The 22,463-nt window shown below is 54.6% G+C and overlaps 2 protein-coding genes across 3 annotated transcripts; one reads left to right on the forward strand and one right to left on the reverse strand.

Moving 5' to 3' along the window:
• The first annotated feature begins 6,157 nt into the window (after nt 1-6,157).
• c1ql4a (complement component 1, q subcomponent-like 4) lies at nt 6,158-12,349 on the forward strand. The gene is made up of 3 exons (XM_053849244.1): nt 6,158-6,216; nt 6,538-7,457; nt 11,833-12,349. The coding sequence occupies exons 2-3, from the start codon at nt 6,915-6,917 to the stop codon at nt 12,010-12,012; spliced, it is 723 nt and encodes a 240-aa protein (XP_053705219.1). The 5' UTR covers nt 6,158-6,216; nt 6,538-6,914; the 3' UTR covers nt 12,013-12,349.
• Nucleotides 12,350-14,332: 1,983 nt separating this feature from the next.
• Nucleotides 14,333-18,278, reverse strand: zgc:153867 (uncharacterized protein LOC337226 homolog). 2 transcript variants are annotated; one of them, XM_053849246.1, is made up of 7 exons: nt 18,176-18,278; nt 17,783-17,810; nt 16,152-16,295; nt 15,912-16,085; nt 15,750-15,827; nt 15,561-15,595; nt 14,333-14,739 (listed from the first exon to the last, which is right to left on the reverse strand). In XM_053849246.1, exons 1-6 carry the CDS (start codon nt 18,269-18,271, stop codon nt 15,567-15,569), a joined length of 549 nt encoding a protein of 182 aa, XP_053705221.1. In that variant the 5' UTR covers nt 18,272-18,278; the 3' UTR covers nt 14,333-14,739; nt 15,561-15,566. The 2 variants fall into 2 exon arrangements, with proteins under 2 accessions (XP_053705221.1, XP_053705220.1); XM_053849245.1 differs by lacking the exon at nt 15,561-15,595.
• Nucleotides 18,279-22,463: the final 4,185 nt, after the last annotated feature.

Below are 22,463 nucleotides of genomic sequence, written 5' to 3' on the forward strand. Positions count from 1 at the left end.
TCATAGGATGGCCAGCCTGTGGACCGGAAAGCATCAGGGGAAAGTGAAAATGAGCCTGGGAGACAGGGTGTAACTGATTACACAACAGTACAACTCCCACCAGCCTGTCGTCACAGACCGTACTGGACTGATCCATTGGCGCTTCTGACAGCAGCCCAGAAGAGGAAAAGCGCTGAGGTTGGAGTGCGACGTGCCAGTGCCTGGCTGACCAACACCGGGTCCCTCCACAGCGAGCGGGCCAGAAGAGTGGAGGGGATTTGATGTGGTCTCCCCCTCAAGCAGAGAATCCATGCCTGCCCTCACTGGAGTATTCCTCCAGTCTCCCGTGAACGAGCTGCCCACAGGCCCCATCCTGGCCCGGCTCAGCCAGGAGTGGGATCAGCCAATAGGGACGCCAGGCCAATCACAACGTCCTACACCTGGAGGACAGTCAGCTGAGCCACCGTATTAGGGACGAGGAGCTTGGTTGACAAAGTTTAGTCTTGTTGTTGTTGTACTGAAGCTTCCAGATCCACATCGTCACATTCTTGACCAAGATTGGCCTCGTCGCCAACAACCTGGCCCACCACGCCTTCATGGCCGTATGCCACGCTGAGGTCAAGCGACACCTGCCTTCAGCCTTCACTTGGGCTTTGAAGGTTGAAATCACGATCCAGGACTGAGCTGCTGTGCTAAGCTAAGCTAAGCTAAGCTAAGGTAAGCTAAGCTAAGCTAAGCTAAGGTAAGGTCAAGTACCTACAGGACGCTAAGGTAAGGTAAGGTAGATTTATGGTCAATTCTGCCATATGCACTGTGCACATCGAGGATAGAAATGCCATTACTCGGCGGCCCATGCAGTGACTTATAACACTGAACGATGTACAAATTCCAACATAAATAACAGCAACAACATGAGCAGCAAAAGACAGACAACAACAAAAAGTGTCAACTTACCAATGAGAGCGCTAACAATGAAAGTGCAAGGAGTGGGGGGGTGGGGGGGGTGGGGGGGCGTGAATACATACGTCCCTGGGACGTCTCACTGTCCACACGGAGGCGCAGGTCGAGGGGGCAGCGTGGGCAGAGAGTTCAGCTTCCTCTGATGGATGAAGCTCTCCTTCAGTCAGCTGGCTCGGGCCTCCAGACTTCGCTGCCTGCTCCAGCCCACGTGACCCCAGGAGTCTCAACGCGACGGCAAACAGAGGCGTGGCTATTTATCTGCACGAGGTGAGAGGTAATCACTGCTAACTTGAATCAGCTCAGATCAATTATTCATGGTCAGGGGCCGGCGAGCTCGTCTCCACTCGCCCCTCTCTCTGACAGACGCTTATGAATAATTCATGCTGCATTTACACAAAGAACTCGCGTGCGCAGAAACTCGCAGGAACCTCAAAGCATCTGAGAATTTCTTCTCTGCAGGAAAAAGGGATCCGCGCCACCAGCTGACCACTCAGATGATGAGCAACCAGGAGGTTTCTGCCATCATATATCATATCTGTGACATAACCCCAGTTTCCTTGCCAAGACAAACCCAGCAGCAGCAGCAGGGACAAAAAGGATGGGCCTCTGCTCCATCTCACATCTCCAACATCCCGCAGCTGACAAGCAGCTCATCGCTCGACTGCGGCCAGGGCGACGAATGGACCTCCAGTTCAGAGCGTTGACCGGTGTAGATCTCTTCTGACTTGCCATTCTGACAAGACGGGCAGTGGTCAGACTCATATCCACTTGTGTGACTTGCTGGTTCATCATGAAGCAACAGCCACTGACGGAGAGCGATCATGTTCTGACAACCTTCACACCACGAAGGACAAAAAACCTGCCCACTGTCCAGATACCAGCAGGGTTTTGGTGGCTCAGATGACCTCCCGGAAGGACGGAGGAGGGACGAGGGCGGAGTGACGGATAGACAGGCACAGACTAGTGAGAAGGTGTCATTCTTTCTGAGCAGTTTGTCACCCAGGTCCTGGCAGCCATGGACCATCAGTCACTGGACGATCACTCAGAAGAGCTTTGCCGTCTTCCCTCCTCGACTCCAGGCCGGAGTCCAAAATATACAAACAGGCTTCAATCGCAGGACTCTGTTGATGGAAAGGTCCTGGACCATCACCTGTGTGGCGGTCCCGCCATCTTCCGAGCGTGGATCGGGCCGCGATGGCGTCAGGACTTCTCCATCTGGGTCCTCCACTCATCACAAAGTTAAGAGGAACAAGTCAGAGCTTCCCTGTCTGACAGCGCTGGCAGATGTGATTCAGGTAAATTGGGCCCTCTGTGATCTGGCTCCCACCTCAGGCTGGGTGCGTGTCTTTGGTGACCTTTCCCAAGCATGTGTGTCTGCCAGCAGACACGTGCGTGCACTCCCAAGGATGACTGGTCCTCCCACAATGCCGCAGATGTGCGTCCACACACGGCCACTCTCCCCGAGGCCTTTTCTCTGCGTCTGCAGGGCAGGACGGTAAATAAGTGGTAATGACGCTCGGCCGGACGACGGGATCCGTGGCTGAGCTGCCGACGCTCTGGAAGGTTGCGACTCCGAAAGCGCGGCGGCCCAGAGCTGTTCAATTATTCAGCGTCTGTCTGGAGCCGCGATCTCTGGACATGATGGCAGGGAGACAACTGACTGACATTTGCACATGAAAATCATCCGTCTCCCCCAAACACTCGTCCTCCCTGAAGGAAACAGTCCAAGGACTCGGGTCTGGAGACTTGTTGGCCTCAGATGTGGCCCGGGAGCAGATGTGACAAACTTGGGCTGGACCATCAGGGTGGGTCAGAAGATCCTTCCTGAGGTGCGCCGTCTTACTGACTCGGATCTTTCAGCAGAGTCGTGACTTGAACTGGTTATTTCTGCTTCAGACCGTGACGGAGGGATGTGGTGAACGACCAATCCAGATTCCTCTGTCCATCATGTGGTCTGGGAGGATGACTCGCTCAGATTCACACGAGTCATTGATCCCGAGTCAGAGTCAAGACTCAGCACTAGGCCTGCACGATTCGGGGGAAAATATGAATCACCATTTTTCAGCTAACAATTGGTATCAGGATTCTCTGCCACAATTTTCTTTCCTCACGAAATCTGAAGTTTATTGCACACATAAACCACCACAAACAAAGTTGCAGCTCGGTGCTCATCAAGATTTGTGGTCGGGAGGCTCCGATCAGGGTTTTTGCTGCCGATCACTGATACTGACCACACGGATTAACAATGAAATTCATTCAGACACCTTTTAATGTCCCTCTTCAAGGAGGCAAAAAACAACCTCGAAAAAATAACTTGCAGAATGCAGCAACTAATGTGTCAAAACAAACGGAAAAGCATTTCATTCGATGTGAGTCGTTGCAATTTGGTGAGTCTCTAGAGACTGTGCTATGTCCGTGAAATATTTACATACTGTAGCGGGACTCAGAGACTCCGGTTGTTTTTCAGATTCAGGTGATTTGTTTCTGTTTCCGTCTCGGCGTAAACGACACCTGAGAAAGGCTGCTCACCTCGCTCGCTGAAATGAATGATGATTTGCGTTGGCTGTGCTAACAGCCTGCGGCGGAGGAACCAGCGGTCTCACTTTCATGAGCCTGGAAAACTCTCTGACACAAGGGTGAATCGAAATCGCGATTTCTTTTTTTCACGATTCGTGGTGCAGGCCGACACAGCACCAGACAACGAAACAAAGACAGAGCACCGCTCTGATCGGCCTCAGCTGAGACAGAAGTGAACTGCTGCTGGGAGCCACTGCATTTCACAGAGAATAAGGAGAGAGTGTCAAACACAAGGGACATGAAGCAACTTCCTCCTTCAAAAGCTGCAGATTTACGTTCCTCCGTTTGTCAAAGCAACTCACGCCGTAGGAGACTGCAGGCGGGGCAGATCTCAGAACAGAACAGGGATTGTTCATCACCTCACTTGCTGGTGTGTGGCTTGGCTTGGGTGAATCGCTCCGTCCGAGGCGAGACAGGATTCGGTCTGTATGCGGGAGCACGTCTGGCGCTGGGTGGGATGATGACAAACGGTGATTAATAAATGTGGTCCAGGCCTGGTGTTATTAACAGGGAGACTCAGAGCGAGTGTATGGCTCAGTCTGGAGCTGCGCTCCACCGTCACGTGAGCTCACAGGGGGGACGTCAGCCATCATCTGAATCCCACACAGGAACCCCAACACTGGACCCTTCCGTACTTCCCGTCTCTCTCTCTCTCTCAGGCTGCTTTCCTCCCCCGCCGACGATACAGCTCACTTCCAGAGACAAATCTCCGAACGATACATGGGCTGTGGTTCTTCTGTCTTCATCCATTAGCATCGTTGAAACGTCTTCTCTTCATTTCCTAATTTATGAGCTGGTCTCTAACGACCCCTGAACTGAAGGCGGTGATCTGCATGGTGACGGAGGAGCTCTTCATAGAGGGACCTGTCAGCAGCCGCTGGTCCTCCAGGGAGGGAGGGACCCTGCAGCCGTCCCTGGAGGACCATCCGTCACCATCCCTGCCGGCTAATGACCAGCGGTGGAGGAGGGACAAGGAAGAGCGGGGAGCCCCGCCGCCTGGTCATCTGCCATGGCTCAGGGGGAAGAGGAGGTGAACAGACGGGAGAATCAGCCCGAGAGATTTACGAGAGTTTAGGAAATCAAATATTCACAGGCTAATAAGTCAGCACAGCCTGCGGTCAACAAGGCCGTGGAGTTACGTTCAAACTCATCGATCTGGACAGGACAGGCTGGGAGGGATCAGTGACACCTAACTTCAGTGGACGGTCTGCTCAAACATCTGCCGCGGCCGCTTCGGTGTTGACGTCAGAGAGCGACGCAGGTTTCATCGTGTGATGCCCTGTGACTCTCCCGTCTGAGCACCTTCACTTCGGTCCAACACCAAACTCTCTGCATCTCTCTCAAGCCTCATCTGCACTGTACATTCCTGCTGTTGCTAACCCGGCGAGTTCACCACAACAGATCGAAACAGGAGGCTGTCAGAAATGTTTCGGAAGAGTCCGAAAGAAAAGCCGTCCAATCCTCCTTGTTTCTCAGCATTGAGATCAGTGCCTCTTAACCCCAGGGGTTCGGCGGAGGTTGAAACGCACCCAACTAACTCATCGTGTCGATGACACGCCCACTTGACCATCACTGGCTACACATGATCATTTAGTGGCTCAGTAGCAGTAACGTGTGACTGTCGTGGTCGGATGCTGGACATCACGAAATGAAGAAAAGGAGCAGACGTTGCTGTGAAAATGCCAAGGTGAAGCAAATCTGCAAATCTAGTCTCTCAAAGCAGAAGTTACACTGCGTTGGTTTTGCTCTTTGAACAAGGTGATGTTCATGCATGGTTCATTTTGTGCACGAGTAAAAACACAAACATATGTCTGGAATTTGATTAAAATATATATATATATATATATATATATATATATATATATATATATATAATTCTTCACCTAATAAGGGTTCGGTGCCTCGAGAACTACTGATCTAGTTCAACTCTGGACAGAAATCACCGTAAAGTCATCCTGATAAGTGAGAGTGTGAGCGCATGAAAAGAGGGAGGAGAGAGGGAGGGAGAGAGAGGAGAGAGGGAGGAGAGAGGGAGAGAGAGGGAAAGAGAGAGGAGGAGAGAGGGAGGGATAGACAGAGGGAGGGAGAGAGAGGGAGAGAGAGGGAGGGAGAGAGAGAGGGATAGAGAGAGGAGAGAGAGAGAGGGATAGAGAGAGAGAGGAGAGAGAGAGAGAGAGAGGGAGGGAGAGAGAGAGGGATAGAGAGAGAGAGGAGAGAGAGAGAGGGAGGGAGAGAGAGAGGGATAGAGAGAGGGAGGGAGAGAGAGAGGGGAGAGAGAGAGGGATAGAGAGAGGGAGGGAGAGAGAGAGGGAGGGAGAGAGAGAGGGAGAGAGAGAGGAGGGAGAGAGGGAGGGAGGGAGAGAGAGAGAGGAGGGAGAGAGGGAGGGAGGGAGAGAGAGAGGGGAGAGAGAGAGGGATAGAGAGAGGGAGGGAGAGAGAGAGGGAGGGAGAGAGAGAGGAGGGAGAGAGGGAGGGAGGGAGAGAGAGAGGGAGGGAGAGAGAGAGGGATAGAGAGAGGGAGGGAGAGAGAGAGGGGAGAGAGAGAGGGATAGAGAGAGAGAGGGATAGAGAGAGGGAGGGAGAGAGAGAGGGAGGGAGGAGGGGAGCCGGGCTCCAACAGGTGCGCGCGTCAGCGCAGCCAGAGCGTGAAGGCTGCACGGACACCGGGACCTGGCGCACAGCCACTTCTCCGTCACAACGGTAAATGATTTCTGATTTTCACTCTTTGGTCGTGACGTCGTCCGGGTTCCACTTCGGTCTCCAAAAGTAACACTCCAAGTGAAGCGGAATCGCGGACGACTGATGGTGGAGCGCGCGCTCGATGACTAAAGCACCGTGCTCGTGCGTGTAGAATGTGGATGTGGAGCACTTTCACGCGGGGACGCTCGAGTTTGTTGTGCTTTTCGTGCACGATGGAGAGGCGATTTCAAATCAGTTAGGCTGAAGTGAAATGAAAGTGACTGGTGCTTGCTGTTTTTTGTTTTGTTATCAACGGTGTGACTGCTGTTTGTGTGTGTGCAGATCCACTCGGTCACCCTCTCTCTCTGGACTGATGAATTCGATGCTGAGGATGGTGTGGCTTGCAGTGGCTCAGTGAAGACTCTTGAAGCAGGTGCAGTGGGAGGATGATCAGGAATGGTTCTGTGGGTCCAGAACCACACGTTTGAGCTCCACACCTTCACCGTCTGAGGAGAACCTCGGTAGTGTGGGTCCAGCTTCAGCTCCCGCCTGTGTTTCGCAGCCCCCTCAGGCCGAGCCGTTAACCCCTTGAGACTCAACCCCCAGGTCTCATTCTGGCCGGCACCATTCCAGCCAAGGTGGAGGAGGACTTCCTCACGCTGGCCGCCGCGCGTTTCAGTCGCAGGAAACGCGTGATCGGCGCGGCTGTGGGGGTAGCCATGGTTCTGATTCTGCTGGTGGCCATCCCGCTGCTGGTCCACACCACCAAGGGCGGCGCTGGTGGAAGCACGGGCCACTACGAGATGCTGGGGAGTTGCAGGATGGTGTGTGACCCCTACATGACCTCTCAGCCAGGCCAGGCGGTGAGCGCAGTTTCCCCTCCGCCTCAAGATTACTCTGGGAGGAAGATGAAGTCTGGAGTTCGCGGACCTCCAGGGATGCCAGGCCCTCCAGGTGCACGGGGACCTCCTGGAGAGCCAGGCAAACCTGGGCCACAAGGCCCCCCTGGACCCGGACCAGGCGGCTACTCCCCGTCCATCTACACTCCCAAAATAGCATTCTATGCAGGTCTACGGAAGCAGCACGAAGGAAATGAGGTCTTGAAGTTTGACGACGTAGTCACCAACGTGGGGAACTACTACGAGCCCAGCACGGGCAAGTTCACCTGCCCACTGCCGGGAATCTACTTCTTCACCTACCATGTCCTCATGAGGGGCGGCGATGGGACCAGCATGTGGGCCGACCTGAAGAAGAACGGACTGGTGAGTACAAGTGAATGTCCTGAAGTGCGTGTGGAGGCGGCAGTGTGCCACGAGTTAGGGTGGTTCTCAGGTGGTGATGCTCATCCCGCCACTCGATGGAGACAGCAGAATTTCAAAAGGTGCTCGGTGGGTGTCAGAGTCTGTGCCCAACATCTGGCTGGAGTAACTGGGTTGGTGAGAAACCACCTGGTGACAACGGTTTTTTGGGGGGGTCTGGACAAGTTCTCGGTGGCTCCCTTGGTTCTGCTGCTCAACAGGTACCAGTGAGTTTGCGCGGTTCTTCCCTCTACCTGTCGCCCAGGTTCCCTGAAGACCCAGCTCTGGTTGTGCCTAACACTTATGCAGCAGCACGACGGCGGTCCAGCAGCGTCTCGCCTGCACGCTCACCTCGGCAACATGCGGTGTTTGGGATTCAGAGCACAGTCACGTCAGGCAACAAATGGAATGGGAATCCTTCCGCTCATTAGGAGGGAGTTCTCACAGTGGGCAAAGAAATGCTCCGAGGCTTTGCATTGGGGCTGGTTGTGTGCGCGGCGGCCGCGCTCATTAGAAAGACCTCCTCCATCAGGCGAGCAAGGCAGACGGACGCTCTGAGCGCAGAGTCCCGGTCCGTCCTTCATGTGAGCCCAGTGCAACACTTGAAAATGGACTGTGCTTCAGAGGAGAAGCGTCTGACTGGGGGTCGAGCGCGTGGAGGTGAATGAGACTTTAAATCTGCCTGCTAATGTCCTGTCGTTCAGCTCATCAGAGCCTGATCCATTATTTAACTGTCTTGGAAGAGGCCACCAGCTGCATGAGGCGCCCACTTCGCCTTCATTGATTCCTCGACTCAATTACTCAGCCACACCTCCGCGCTGACGGGACGTAACGTCTGTGTTAGCTGTCGACTCTCCTGAGCGTGAGAGGAGTGACGGATGGCCCGAGGCGGCCGGCTCTCCGCCTGCGGCGCTGGCTCACTAAGCGGCTGGTGTTCAGTTCAGTTCCTGATTGTTGAACCAAGCAGTCTGGTTTATCATGGCCGCAGGTGCCGTCCAGATCGCAGCAGAAGCTGCTGAGGAAGAGCTGTCTGACCGCATCAGTGAGCCGTCGTCATGAGAGCGACTTGTGTATCCAGATGCGAGCGCTTTGGTTCCTGACAGACGTCAGGTGCTGGTGAGTCTTGGAGTCACCAGAAAGCTGCAAGATCAAAGGCCAGAGGGTGATACTAAGGCTGTGTCCCATCTCTCCCCCGACACTGGGCTCAGTGTGGCGTGTCTCCTCACTGGCCGTTCACCACTTGATCACATGACCCCTTCAAACCCAGGGAGCTCCGGAGCTGACTTGAAACCAAGTGGGAAGAGGAAGTGTAGAGAGATGTCCAGGAGACCAAAGGACTTGATTTCACAACAGTGTTGGACAGGACAACAGGGACATGTTTGTTGACTTTCTCTGGTGTCACACGTCAGCCAGCCAAATGCTCCACCGTGTCCCACAACATGAACAATACAACATGGGTGTTCAACAGTGGGCTAGCATCCAGGCTAACGTTAGCATCCTCACACCTCTGACACATCTGTCACCGCAACATAGGCTCCGCCCATTTCTTCTCTGCTGGTTCACCAAACCAAGTGAGATGATCAGCGCCGATGCAAGAGGTTGCAGAAACGTTGGAGCTGTCATTTCCAAAACCTTGTCTCCAACACTGGATATGGAGGAACCAAAACACAGCACGTCAGCCAATGACACACCGTCTTTACGCGTGACATCATGAAATGTTCACTTAGTCGTCGGAGGGCACTTCATAGTGGAGGGCACTCAAAGGAGCCAGGAGCCGGATCAGCAGCTGTGGACAAGATCATGGGCCTGACTTGTGAAGAGGAAAGTGAGACAAGTGAGAGGAGGGCGGTCAGAGAAGATGGATGACTTCAGGCACGCATACAGACCGTGGGTGGCTCCACGAGGCCCCCGGGAGCGTGTCGGCGAAGGCAGAGGGCAGATCGGGCCAGATGACCGATGGACGCCGCGTCCACTCCTCTCTGTTTCACTAAGTCTCAAGGCCGGCAGAGAAACAGCCGACTGAACTAAGGTGTCGGGGAAAGCCTTGGTGTGGCCTCAGCGCGAGCGCCATGCACGCCGTCTGCCCCGTCACCTGTTCCAGGCCGAGCCCTGTCCTCTGAGAGGACCGAGCATGCGTGGCAAATGAAGTGATGCCCAGCAGGTTTGAAGAGGGAGGTGCTGCAGGATACCAGGACGGCAGATAACTGCAGAGCCTGGGACCACGCGGCTGCCCCTCGTCTGCTCTCCTTGACTCCTGGCTCTCCCTGATGATCCGACTGCTAATACTCAGCCAAATGCCTCGACGTCAGGTCCCAGCGGGTCGAGGGCATCCAGCCGAGCCAGAGCTGAGAAAGCACCAGGATCGGCTGGGCAGCAGCAGGAGTCTGTTAACACAGTGTTCACCAACAGTTTCACTGAAACCACTCAGACAGACGACAGCGCGGTGGAAACCTGCAGTGTGCCAGTGATATTCCAATCATTCCACAACGCTAGACGAAATAAAGGCAGGACATTGGTCAGAGCAAAGTTGGGTCTTAATATTTCTTTGATGGGAGCCTCTCCACAGGTGGCCGTCAGTGGAGCTGCTGAATAGAGGTCAAGAGGAGCCTTGTCTCTCTCATAACGACAGAGCTGGACCTTCTCCTGAGCTCCTCCTGGCCCTACAGGACTCCTCCAGTCACTTGTTAGACCAACCAGCCGGAGCACCAGCCAGAACCCCAACCCCTTCAACAGAGTGGGAAGACAGACACTGTCGCGCTAATGCTGAGTGGCATCTAATCGCTGCTCCGACACGGCTCAGCGCCGCGGACCCTTGTCTCAGTGTAAGTCCCGGGAGAGACGGAAAACCTGCAATAAATATTCCACTCCACAACTCCCACAGCCCCTGAGCAACATGGGCTTGTTCTAACGATTTTCCACACATGACATCGGGAGGAGAGATGCCAGTGGTCTGAGAAACCTCTGGCTACGAGGTGACCGTCCATGTGGGTTTGCACAAACGACAAGACAGTTGCAGCCCCCTCCCCCCTCACTCTCAGGCCTGTTTACTGGAGGCTGGATAATGAAGGGGGGAGACAGCCACCGGGCTCAGAGGATCAGTCTCTGGAGGATCCGGGTCGGGGCTCGGTCTGGCTGAAGTCACCAGGGGGAGGGGGAGGGCGAGCCCCGCGACACTGTTTGGTCAAAATAATGAGCCGGCGCAAAGGAGCGGGTGTCGATTGGAACGACTCAACTGTCAGAAGCAGCCACGGATGCAAATGTGATATCGGCCGTCACCGAGCACGACAAGCAGAACAACAGTTTAACCTTTGCAGGCGACGGCGGAAGGAAATCTACTGATGCCATGTTTTCCTTCCTAACCGCAGCAAAGCTCTACATGGACCTGAACCCAGAGCTTGGCATCCTGTGCTCAGGCCATGTCACCAAAGCTGAGGGTCCCAGGTTGCGGCGGGACGTGGACCTGAACCCAGACCATCCTGTGCTCAGACCACACGGGGGGAACAACAGCAACCAAACCTAGGAGTGTGTGAAAACACACGGACTGCAAACACAGACGTCAGGTTGTGACAATAACACAGGCTGCGTCGCTCAAAGAAGCACGGAACTGCGTCCATGCTTGGTTTCGGAGGGATGTTCCAGTTAAGACCGCACAGCTCCGGCTCCACGTTTCACCAATGTTCGGACTTGAGAGGAGCCACATACCGTTGCGCCTCTTGTCCGGACACCAGCGAGCTGGGAGGCTGAAGGCCGACTGGAGCCAGACTCTCCGCTGCTCAACATTAGCCAGTACTTTGGTGCCGCCAGCGAGACGGCAAGTGTGACGATGGTGGCGAAGGCTGCTCCCGCTCAGCTGGATGTGTGTTTACAAGCCAACAGAGAGTAAATGCAATTAAACGTGTCAACAAACAAGTAAAGATCCAGTTGTGCCGGTCGATAGCAGCCGTCACACGCGGCATGCAAATGCACTGCCGTCCGTGTTCTGTGCCGCCACTCAATATTCTTCACATCGAGCCGGGCCCGGATCATACGCAACAGGTCAATAGCTGCCACGGCCGGCAACGCCGACTCCGGCTGCAGACGTCTCCCCGGCGAGCACTAATCTCCACGACCCAATCAGATCCTCATTCCCTGACGCACCCTCCCACCCCCCATCAATACGAGGAAGAGTGAGTGTGTTGGACTCCTCCGGGGGTCAGAGGTGACATCTGTTTATCCAGCTGGGAGAAGTGAGATCAGGAGCAGCTACGATCACATATCTGACGTCTTTCAGACAGGAAGGGGGTTGGGGGGGGGTCCACGATTTCCCCGCTGTTTTCCTCACGGTCCTCTCCTCTTGCAGGTCCGAGCCAGCGCCATCGCTCAGGACGCCGACCAGAACTACGACTACGCCTCCAACAGCGTGATCCTTCACCTGGACGTCGGCGACGAGGTGTGCGTGCAGCTGGACGGAGGGAAAGTCCACGGCGGGAACACCAACAAGTACAGCACCTTTTCCGGGTTCCTCATCTACCCGGACTGACCCCGGAGCCACCGCATCGCAGAGGAACCACACCACAACAAAGCAGCATCAACTCAAGAGACGACGCAGAAGTGAACCAACCAGCGGGTCCGGTAGCTACCCAGCAGCATGCAGGCGAGAACCCTCCGGTGAAGAACTGAAGGTGCCGTCCAAGAGGCATCGCATGAGAAACCGCCTACCCCAAGTCTCACCTCATCATGTGAACGCCCCGCTCTGAGGCTCACCTGGAGAAGACAATGTTCTTCTGCCCAGGGGCCCCACAAAGGGCCATCACACAGGACCAACACATTTGCGCAGTTACTCATGGATGCGAGGTAACTCATCTCCCACTGTTCACTATGGCACACTCAATAAAAGTGAGCGAGTACACGCTTGTCCTGCTGCGATGCTTGCGCTCTGGCACCGGGAACCTTTGAAGTGAGGGTGGGAGTGTCGTGGGCGGGAGCCAACAGCAGGGGTGGATTTGAATTTCTCCATGGCCAAGTATGCGCTCAAGGAGGAACCGTATCACTTCCAGGGTACACACAAACACTAAGAGGACGGTGCAGTTCTGTGACTCGACTCGACTCGACTCAACACCGGTGCACCCGTGACCTGGACCAGCCGCGTCATCGGTCACAAACCAAATGCTCACTCACCATGTGACCGGATGAGTTGTCCCGTCTGAGGATTGGCAGCTCTGCTTCTAGGACAGGTCCAGGAACGTGGGGTCGACCAGGCTGAGAGTCAGGTGGTCAAGTTCCTCTTGCTCTGACTCTCATGCTCTCTCTGAGGAGCTCCTTCTGGACGATGAGGGGCTGGGTTGGCCTGCCCTCATGTCTTGAGCTGAGAAGCCAATGAATCTCCACGTGTTCGAGGAAGGCTTGGCTCGCCCCTCACGGACCATGGAGCAGCTCTACCCAGAGTCTCTCACGAACGACAACCTAGTGTTGACCGAGGGACTGATGCGGGATTCAAGGAGATCAGACAACAACCTGCCTTCAAGCTGCACGAAACAGGCGGACTCGCCACCAAGACCAGCAGGTATCCACTCCTGAAAGAGAAACGTTGAAGTGAATTAAGTACAAAGCCTGAAAGTGGCCCGGTTCATGTGTGAGCCAGCGAATAGAAGACACCTTCCTTCAGAGCTTTCTTTGATTGTTTCGTCATACGAGCGTGAGCAATGACGAGAGCTTGGTCAGTATTGGCTCCGCTTCATGAACCTTTCACTCTTTGTTGCAACTGTGGGAAACAAGACCCTGGAAGTCTGATCGTGGCGATCGGCTTTGAATAAGCCACAGAAAAAAAAACCCACCAGAACCTGCTTTTTAGACGTTTGTAACTGCGGCTGACCTTGACTCTCTCATTTTCAAGCTTTGCCTCACCAGACAGACAGACAGACACCTGAGTCCGAGTGTGTATGGAATTGTGGGGTGTTGACACACACACACAGAGTGAATCTGGTGCTTCCACAAGTGTCCCATCTGGGTGTGTTCTTTTGGACCTGTGGCTTGTGCATGAAGGGCCCGAGGAGAAGAGGGGTGGGCCCCCAGCGTCGCCTCTCCTGCAGGCTCCTGGAGAAAGTGACTTGGAAGTCCCATGAGTGATTCCCCTGTCGAGTGCACTGACACCAGGATCACAGACTCACAAATAGCAGGATTATAACGGTCAATAAGCCTGACATCGACCACACGCGCGCACACATCAGTTAGCGGAGGCCTTTTTCCTGGCAGGACCGCGACTCTCCCCAGAACCCAGCAGCTGAGCGTCTCCTCATGAGGAGCATGTCGGAGGTCAAAGCCATGAGAAGGTCATGAGGTTTCCTCTGAGGAGCCACGCGGCCCTCACACAGGTGCAGTCTGCAAACAGGGCTGCTCCCGAAGGCCAGGTGTTCGCAGGGGTGTTGGGCGCTTTAAATGCCAGCTCTGTGCAGCAACATCACGGGTCGGCACAAGAAGAGATCTACCCAACAACCTGCTGCCACAAGGACTCACCGGAAGTCAGCAGCTGGAACCGGAAGTGGATACGATTCTGAACCCCAATTCGATAGTTCTGTCCATTTTAGAGTCGCATGAGACTGAAGACGTGTTCTGAAAACCATGAAAAAAAGAGTACAGGTGCAGTAGTCATTTTGTCGGCCTGCATCTCCCATGACGCAGCGACACCGCCACCTTGTGGTGAAACAGTAGACAAAGCAGACCATCAAAACTCCGACTGCAGAAGTAAAACCAAAGCACGACTGGACAGAACCCGAAACCTGCAGGTGACACAGCAGACTCTTGCGCAGTAATTCAACATGATGGTTGGTTCTTGTGGTTCACCACCAGGCAGATGTGCAAACCAGGTTCTCAGGAAAGACTTTATTGAAGCATCAACAAGAGCCGGGTGGAAGAGGGAGCTCTGAAAACAGGACATCCTTTTGAAAACGCTCTCCCATGATTTATGGCTTTTTTTTTTTTTTTACATCCGCCTGCTTCCCTGCAACACCTCAGCAAACGATGCAGGAGCCGACAGTCAAGAGACTTCAGGATCCCTCATACTCGATCATGGAATGTACATCTACAGGAGCTGAGGACTCAAGAGATGCGTGTGTGTGTGTGCGTGTGCGTGTGTGGTCTGTACCGGGAAAGAGAGGAAAAGGCACTTCTTAAATTAACCGTGAGAGAAAACAAATGCAAGTCTGGAGGAGCTGCGTGTGTCGGAGCGTCACTCTTCATCTTCACCCGTTCATCACCATCCTCACCAGCTCTGCAACAAGAGAAGAAAGAAGGCAGGGTCAGATACCGCCTGAGAACAGCAGGGCTGATCTTGCTCTGGGAGAAGGCTACATCCACACCACTGGTGTTCCAACTGCCGCAGCATTTGCCCACATGAAGGTCTGGCAGAGGCGCAGTGACAGGCGGTGGCCATGAGGAGGAGATGAATTACAATCGCTTCACATCAAATAGTGAAGTTCAACAACACGAAAATAAAAGGCCAATTTCTCGACTGACAAGTGAACCACCTTCCCGTGGACAATAAAGCTTGTCAAAACAAGGCAGTGGTGTGGACGTAGTCTGAGCAGAAGGGGTGACATGGTCGCGTCAGTCTTCTAGCCAGCTGCTGAGCCAGGTCTACGATCCAAGAGGATGTTAGCGAAGCCGCCGGGGTTTGCTGTCCTCTAGAAGCCAGAGAGAAGAAGAGGCTCATCAGTGGCGGCTCCGTCAGAGCGGATGAGAAAGGTTAGCGCTGCCTTGCAGGTCTGGGTTAGTATCAGGGGCCCACTGTCCCACGCTCTCGCCTCTGACCAGCAGAAGCAACAACGCAGATACTTGAAACGTCTACATGCAGAGAGTCAGGGCACAGGCATCGCCGGTCTGGACCAGGCCGAGCCCTGCAGAGGCCGCTGGAGGAGGGAGGCCTCAGACACATGCTGCAGGAGGAGCGGCAGAAGAGCAGGAGGCTACTCTCGGGTCAGAACCTCCGGACTAAGAGCAGAAGGGTCCCCTCTAAACACCGTGCTGGTGATTAGTGCGGCCACGTGACTGAGCAGCTACAAGAGGGAGGTCAGACAAATCCAACGCCCGTACCCAACCTCAGGCAGACATGATGTGGCGGACAAACGCTGTGGAGGAAGGAGAAGACTTTGAGACAATCCTCCCTGAATAACGGAGCAGCTGACGGAACACTGGTCGGGTTCCCGTCGGTTGGGCCCAACAACCGCAGCGACTTCACGCCACAACGACAGAACAGGCTTCAGACGGACCGCCGCTCCTCACCTTCGTAGTTGATGCAGCCATTGGCGTCTTCGTGTCCGGCCAGCAGTGTCTCCACCTCCTCCTCCGTCATCTTCTCACCTGCACAGTTGTCATGTCAAACTCATTCGTGACGACCCTCCGATCTGACTGCAGCATCCATCTCCAGCTGAAGGGTCGACTTGCCGAGCGTGGTGAGGACGTGACGCAGCTCTGCTCCCATGACCGTGCCGTTGCCCTCCTTGTCGAAAACGCGCAGACCCTCCACAAAGTCCTCCATAGAGCCCTGGTCCTTGTTCTTGGCGATGGCTTGGAACATGGGCAAGAACTGCTCAAAGTCCAGCATCTTGTGGTTCATCTCTGTGAACAGGATCGTAAATGTGAGCACAGTCCGAAGATCAAAAACAAACAAACAAACAAACAAACCTTCCGCTTTCGGGTTTCCCAGCACTTTGAGCACGTCCGCGTTGATGGGGTTCTGGCTCAAAGCCCGCATGACGTCGCCACACTGGCTGTAGCTGATCTTTCCATCGCCTGTTCTGTCGAACAGCAGGAAGGCCTCCTTGAACTCTAAAGCACACACGCACAGCCAACGTCAACATGAAGGACGAAGATGAAGAGCTGTCAACATAAGAATCTCCTCGCAAGGATTCTGAGGACATGTTCTGACATCCACTCATGACATCGAGATGGAGTCGGGACACAGGCGATGACACACACAGAAACTGCACAACCACTCACCAAAACACGAGCAGCAGTGACTCGCCTGCGCACGCCCCCCCCCCACCTCAAGTCCTCTCAAACACAACACAGCAACTCTTGCTTGTCTGACCTTTCGAGTGACAGCACAAACACACACCCATGTGTCAGTGTCAACTCTGTTTCAGAACTTGGGCTTCCCAAATCTGCAGCTCTGTTCGTCTCAAACATCAAGCTCTTGACTTCAACAGGGAGACAAAGAGACGGAAGGCGGTGTCCCACGTCTGAACATGCAGCGGAGCTGCGGAGGAACGAAGGCGGGACTTGAGCCTCCAAAACCTGCAGGCAACAGTCAGTCGCCAGAGGCTGCTCCATTCTACGCACATTTCAGTCCTCTCTCATGTCTGTGGGTGGAGCACCGGCTGAGGTTGCAGGGAAAATGCATTTAACAATGTCTCCTTTCAAACGTAGGTTTCTGCACATGTTTAGACGGGACAATCAAGAAAGTCATCAGGACGAATGAGCTGCCACCAATACCCTCAAAAACAGTCTCAAGTGAATGTCTATAAGAGAAACAAAGACCCAACAAGGCATCCAGGCCTCCATGAAGTGTCAGTGTTTGGAGCCGAGCTATATTGGCAGTCTGTCCCATCTCATAAAACCAAGCTGCTGATGCTTCATATCTGACGCTCCAGCAGAGAAATCTTATCACCAAATTTAAATTTATGCCGTTGTGAGGGGCGCTGGTGTGTCGGGGTGGGTCATTTCCCTAAAAGCCCAGGCGATGTTGTGGAGTTTTTCCTGTTCTGAGGAATGCGCCTCTTCCCTTCTGGCAAGAGAGAACTTTTCCTCATCACCATATTTGGTCAGAGAGGAGGAGGAGGAGCGGGAGGAGGAGGAAAGGGAGAGATTGGCCACGGCCTATAAAGTCAACACAAATTAAACAAACGGCCCGGAGACACTTGCCAGACGGCAGCTTCCAAGACCAAAAAAGGACAAGTGTCAGGGATGAACTGCTGTGCAGGCAACAAGAACGAAACGGCAGGGCAACACAGCAGCAGCGACCCCGGAGGGAGCCAAAGCCCTCCGTCTCTCGTTAGTCCTCAACCTGCGTTAGTCCATGCAGCTCACGCGCCCCCCTCCCCCCCAGCACAGCCACCCAACCATGGGTTCAGAGCACCAGAGAGGTGGTGAAGGGTCCAAGACTTACCTTGAAACAGTGGCAGGCTACATTCAATCTGGAAACATTGGCAGGGAAAAGAAGTGAAAGAGAGGAGGAGAGCGAGGCAAACCTGGCCTCCAGTCACCACAAGACGAGGACGGGGTGACAGCATGCAGGGCTGGAGAAGGCCACTCACCTAAGATCTGGTCTTCCGAGAAGTCAGACTGTGGAGAGAGAGAGAGAGACAGGAAGCTGGGTGAAGACGGTGCCAAGCTAGCTCAGGACAACGTTCTCCGACACTCGCTCCAGCACATTTAGCTCGACGGTAACTTCACAGCGCGAGTCCGCACACACATCTGACAAGCGCAGTTCCACCGGGCGCCTCAGTCCGACAACCACCGCGAGAGGCGGCTTGAAAAGTCAAAGGGCTGAGCTAACGTTAGCTCGGGCTGTGCTGCACTTCCGCTAGCATTCCGCGGCCAACTGTGTTGCTGCTTCCGCCGACGAACGAGGCCGTGTCACGCAGAGTCGCATTCTCACGCGTCCAAAGTTAAACACTGAGCTCGGGAGAGAAGGAAAAACAACCCACCATGGCGGAGGTGTACGAGGTGTGTCCCGGTGTCTCGAGCCCAAGAATGTGTGACGGCGCACTCGCGACAGGACGAGGGAGAGGCGCGTGCGTCATGACGTCACGGAGGGCCACGCGCTGCGGGGCGTGGCTTCAGGCCGCCAACGCTCCATATATGGACAGGCTCCCGACCCGAGGCGCCACCGTCTGACCCGGGTCCAGCTGGAGCCCGGGGACTGTTGGGCCCCGGACAGTGCGTCCGAACAACAGTGGGACGCGAGATGAACACTCTTGATACGCTCGTTCCACTGAACCGCCTTCTTCTGCTGCAGCTCTACAGAAGCCAGTCGCTAAGCTTTTACACCGGAAAACAAAGCTGGGCCTTTGGAAAACAATGTTCTGAAGTGAAGGAAGCAGCATTTTTCTTCAATAGAACAGTCACTTGAATAGAACAGTCACAGAGATAGAACAGTCACAGAGATAGAACAGTCACAGAGATAGAACAGTCGCAGAGATAGAACAGTCACAGAGATAGAACAGTGGCAGAGATAGTCACTCAGTAGGTTTCCTGTGAAGAAGGGAAGGCCTTCATGTTGTTGTTCAAGAACAACAGCTCTGAGGGTGGCCAGCGCGCCCCACCGTGCTGCACCCTGCGGCCCGTGCCAGCAGCATCCCCAGCACATTCCCTCCTGATCACATGAGTTCCAGAAGCAGCAGCAGGGTGAGGATGATGAGGCCAACCAGAATAAACAGTCGCCGTTTGAACACCCTAACTAGCCAGATGACGGTGGAGGAGGTGGAGACGAACTAACAAACGAAGCAGGAGCTGCAGAGCTGCAAGTGGGTCGCTGCTGCTGCTGCTGCTGCTGCTGCTGCTGCACCGGAGGAAGAGTGGTGGATGAAGTGGAGTCATTGTAGGTTGAGAGAAAGAGGAGGTGTCCTGGTCACATCACAGTCAGAGAGTCGGACTTTTGAAAGAATGTTTGGCGAACTCATCTTGTGCTTAATGTCGTGTATTGAATGTGTATGTCACCTGATGGAAAGAAAAGAAAGGAACCCGGATGTAAGCGGGAAACCGAGGGGTATGTGATGGTCTGAAGAGAGGAATAAACACGGTTGAGTACTATCGAACCCGTTGTGATTCAATTCAGAAACCTGTGTTCTGCAATCGATTGACAGCGTCCACGCCACACCAGGTAACTTCAATTCCCCTGCATGTCGGCAGAGGGCGCTGTCGCCTCACTCATCAATTGGACCACACAGTTCGGAGCTGCTCGTGAGCGCCATCCACTCCGACGCCGCTCCATGACGTCATGTCGAGCACGGACGTGTCTGCCGTCCATGGTTTGGCAGAGACAACGCACTGGGAACTCATCCATCATTCATGTGTGTGACATATTTCCATGTGTAGTCATGAACATGACGCTTGGAAGAGGTGTTGCATGAGGCCTAACACACCACTCACAAACATCAGTTCATTTCTTTTCAACGTTTCAACTTGGCGGATGCTGTTCCGCACACGTCCGCTAGATGTCAGCACAGTATCGGTTCTTCCACATGTTTCGTTCAACAGAAGTCGATCGACGTGCATTTTCTCTGCTGTTGTCAGCGCGCATGTCAACAAACATGGCAAAGGTCAAGGGTCATCGTCCGCGCGCCCGAGTGTTGCTCAAACATCAGGTGCCGGTCCAGTGAGGAGGCTCAACAGGCACCAACACCATCCGTCTCGGAAGCAATGGCCCTTGAAATCGGCTCGTCTGCGACCGTGCTCTGGAACAAAGACCCTCGCTGCGAGAGCAACCGCCCTCCGCGGGCGGCGGATCCGACCTGGACGCCAGCACGTGACTGACAGCGACGGTGGAGCCCCTGAAGTTGCAGGTTCATTGATGACGTCACTGCGTGGCGTCTCACAAGAGCCTGAATGTGGAGCTGCTGCTCTCACGGCAGGCCTCGTGTTCCTCTCATGGCAGAACTGTAGTCCAGCACACGAGGAGCGTCCCGGCCGCTCTCACCGGGCGTCCCCTCTGCAGCCCCAGTCATGAGGACGTCATCTCCGTTCACGGTCCAACGGCCACATATCTGAGCGCATGAGGTCAAATCCTGATGTAGCGGGCAGTTTGACCTCTCCGCATCAGCTAGCACGTCTGCTCGTGAAATGACGGCCCCGGCCCCGCCCTCAAACCTCCAAGCCAGCTGATTTATTTTTAATGATATTAGTGGCTGGCTCGGCTGTGTCATGGTAATAACCAGGGCGGCTCCAGCTGCCTCCAGATCACATTAGCTCGGCTTAGCTGCCAGGGCCTCCAACAATGGAGCGGCGGGATTCGGGGGGCTTAGCGGCGGGTCGGCCAATGGGCTGCCTTCGCAAGGGTGCAGGCCAGGAGGCTGCGGGCCGGGGTGCTGCGGTGCCCGACGCCCTGGAGGACTGGGACATCATTAGGCAGGATTTCTATAGTTCAGCAGAGGCTCAGGCGCAACAGGACCCAACGCTGGTGAAACTGATCCCCAGTTAGGCTTATCGATCGGCCGAGGCCGCGCTCACACAACACACCGTCACAGATCCCAGCTGAGGCCGAGGGGCCGGGTTTTCTTGTGCGACAGAGAATAGATGTGACACGACAACCTGGAGGACAGTCAGACGCTTCTCCGACGACATAGCCCGACTTCTTCTTCCGTCGTGAGAGAGTCTCCCTGGCGGAGGCGGGCGTGAGGCTGATGCTCACGACTGAGTCGCCATGTTCCTTCATTTGAAAGCTGCCAGTGTGAGTGGTGCTCTCTGTCGCCGGCTGGATTTGCATAATGCTCGCTCAGGGACACTTGCGCGGCGGCGCTCACACCTGAGCACCGCCTGGCGCTCGGCCAGTCGCACCTTTTCCTCCTCCAGTGAAGCGTTCACCTGCAGCCCCGGCCCGGCCCACAGAGCCGCTGTGTGGCTGACGCCGAGGTTTTGTCGGGGGCTGCAGATTATCATCGTTGATTAGTGGTCGGGTGAAATCCTTTCAGCATCAGCCCCCCACCCACCCACCCTCCGTCCCCGGCACCGTCTCCCTGAGGACCGCCAGCGTGGCAGATGGATCCCCCCCGCCCCTCCTCACCCCGGCCTCCCTCCTGATCAGCCGAGCTAAAAACAGTGTTGCTGTCCTGGGACGAGACTGTAAAGTATCCTGAATGTGAAACCACAGGCACCTTTGTCTGACAGCTCTCTCCCCACTTAGTGAGAATCGCCCCGGGCCAGATTCCCATTCTGGGGCTCCACTCCTGCCCGACTGGAATGTGTTCCAGGTCCATTAGCCCCCGAGGAGAAGCTTCAAACAATCTGCTCAGGTTGCCCCGAGAGACGGAGCGGAACTCGCTCCGACCTCCGGAGCAGATCTGGAACCAGCTCCAGAAGAGTCAACATCATCCACTTGGTGGAGAATGACAGGTTCATTCTCCACAGACTGGAGTCAGGTCAGGCCCAGATGTGTGACGGGCTCTGGTGAGGAAGGACTGACAGCCTCAATGAGTCGCGGCAGCAGTGGAGTCAAGTTCTGTCTCTCTGAAGTCTTCCACACAGCTGTCTGCTGCTGAGTCACAAACCTTGTTGCTCCAGTGAAAGTGTGGATCAGTCAGACACGTCCGCCATCTTGTTCCCGAACATGCTGATGGCTTCGGAGCCATCATCTGGATCTTCAGGTCCGGAGCTAAGCTGGACCAGAAACACAGCACTGACGTGTCCAAAATAATAGGACTTTCAGGGCTGTTTAAGCTGATGCTGTCGTTGAGTGGGTCGAGCAGTCGACCAAACTGAATACAGAACAAACTCCCTGCTGATTCCAGTGAAATCCCGCCAGTTCTTCATTCGGTTTGAAAGCACAAGAACCATTTCTTCTGCAGGAAGAAAGAGAGGTGTGTCGTCACTGGTACCGGTCCGTGGAGCACAAGAAATGATGAATGATTTCCCTTTGATGCATTATCTGAGTTTCAATGATCTTTCATTTTGAAAAACCTTTGATTTTGAAAAAGGACCAGATTCTCTTGGTTAAGTCACTTGAGAGCCAAAATGTGAGCCACAAGTTTCCAAAATGAGCCAGAAACTGCAGGCTCTGTAGAGTAGCTCTGCCAAGAGGAGAAGACCCAGTGAAGAAAAGCGACTTCCATGAAGAAGAAAGTTGGACTTGAAATGTGGATTGATCACGGTCGGTGATTCCCACGTGCCGAGCACCGGGCGACGTCGTGGCCACCTTCATATGGTCAAGCGTAGACCGGTCCGCGGCGATAGAAAGGTCGGGGACCACTGGTCTGGACGACGTGTGAGATATCGGTGTGT

Source organism: Synchiropus splendidus, chromosome 18, assembly GCF_027744825.2.
Source record: "Synchiropus splendidus isolate RoL2022-P1 chromosome 18, RoL_Sspl_1.0, whole genome shotgun sequence".
Classification (NCBI taxonomy): Eukaryota; Metazoa; Chordata; class Actinopteri; order Syngnathiformes; family Callionymidae; genus Synchiropus; species Synchiropus splendidus.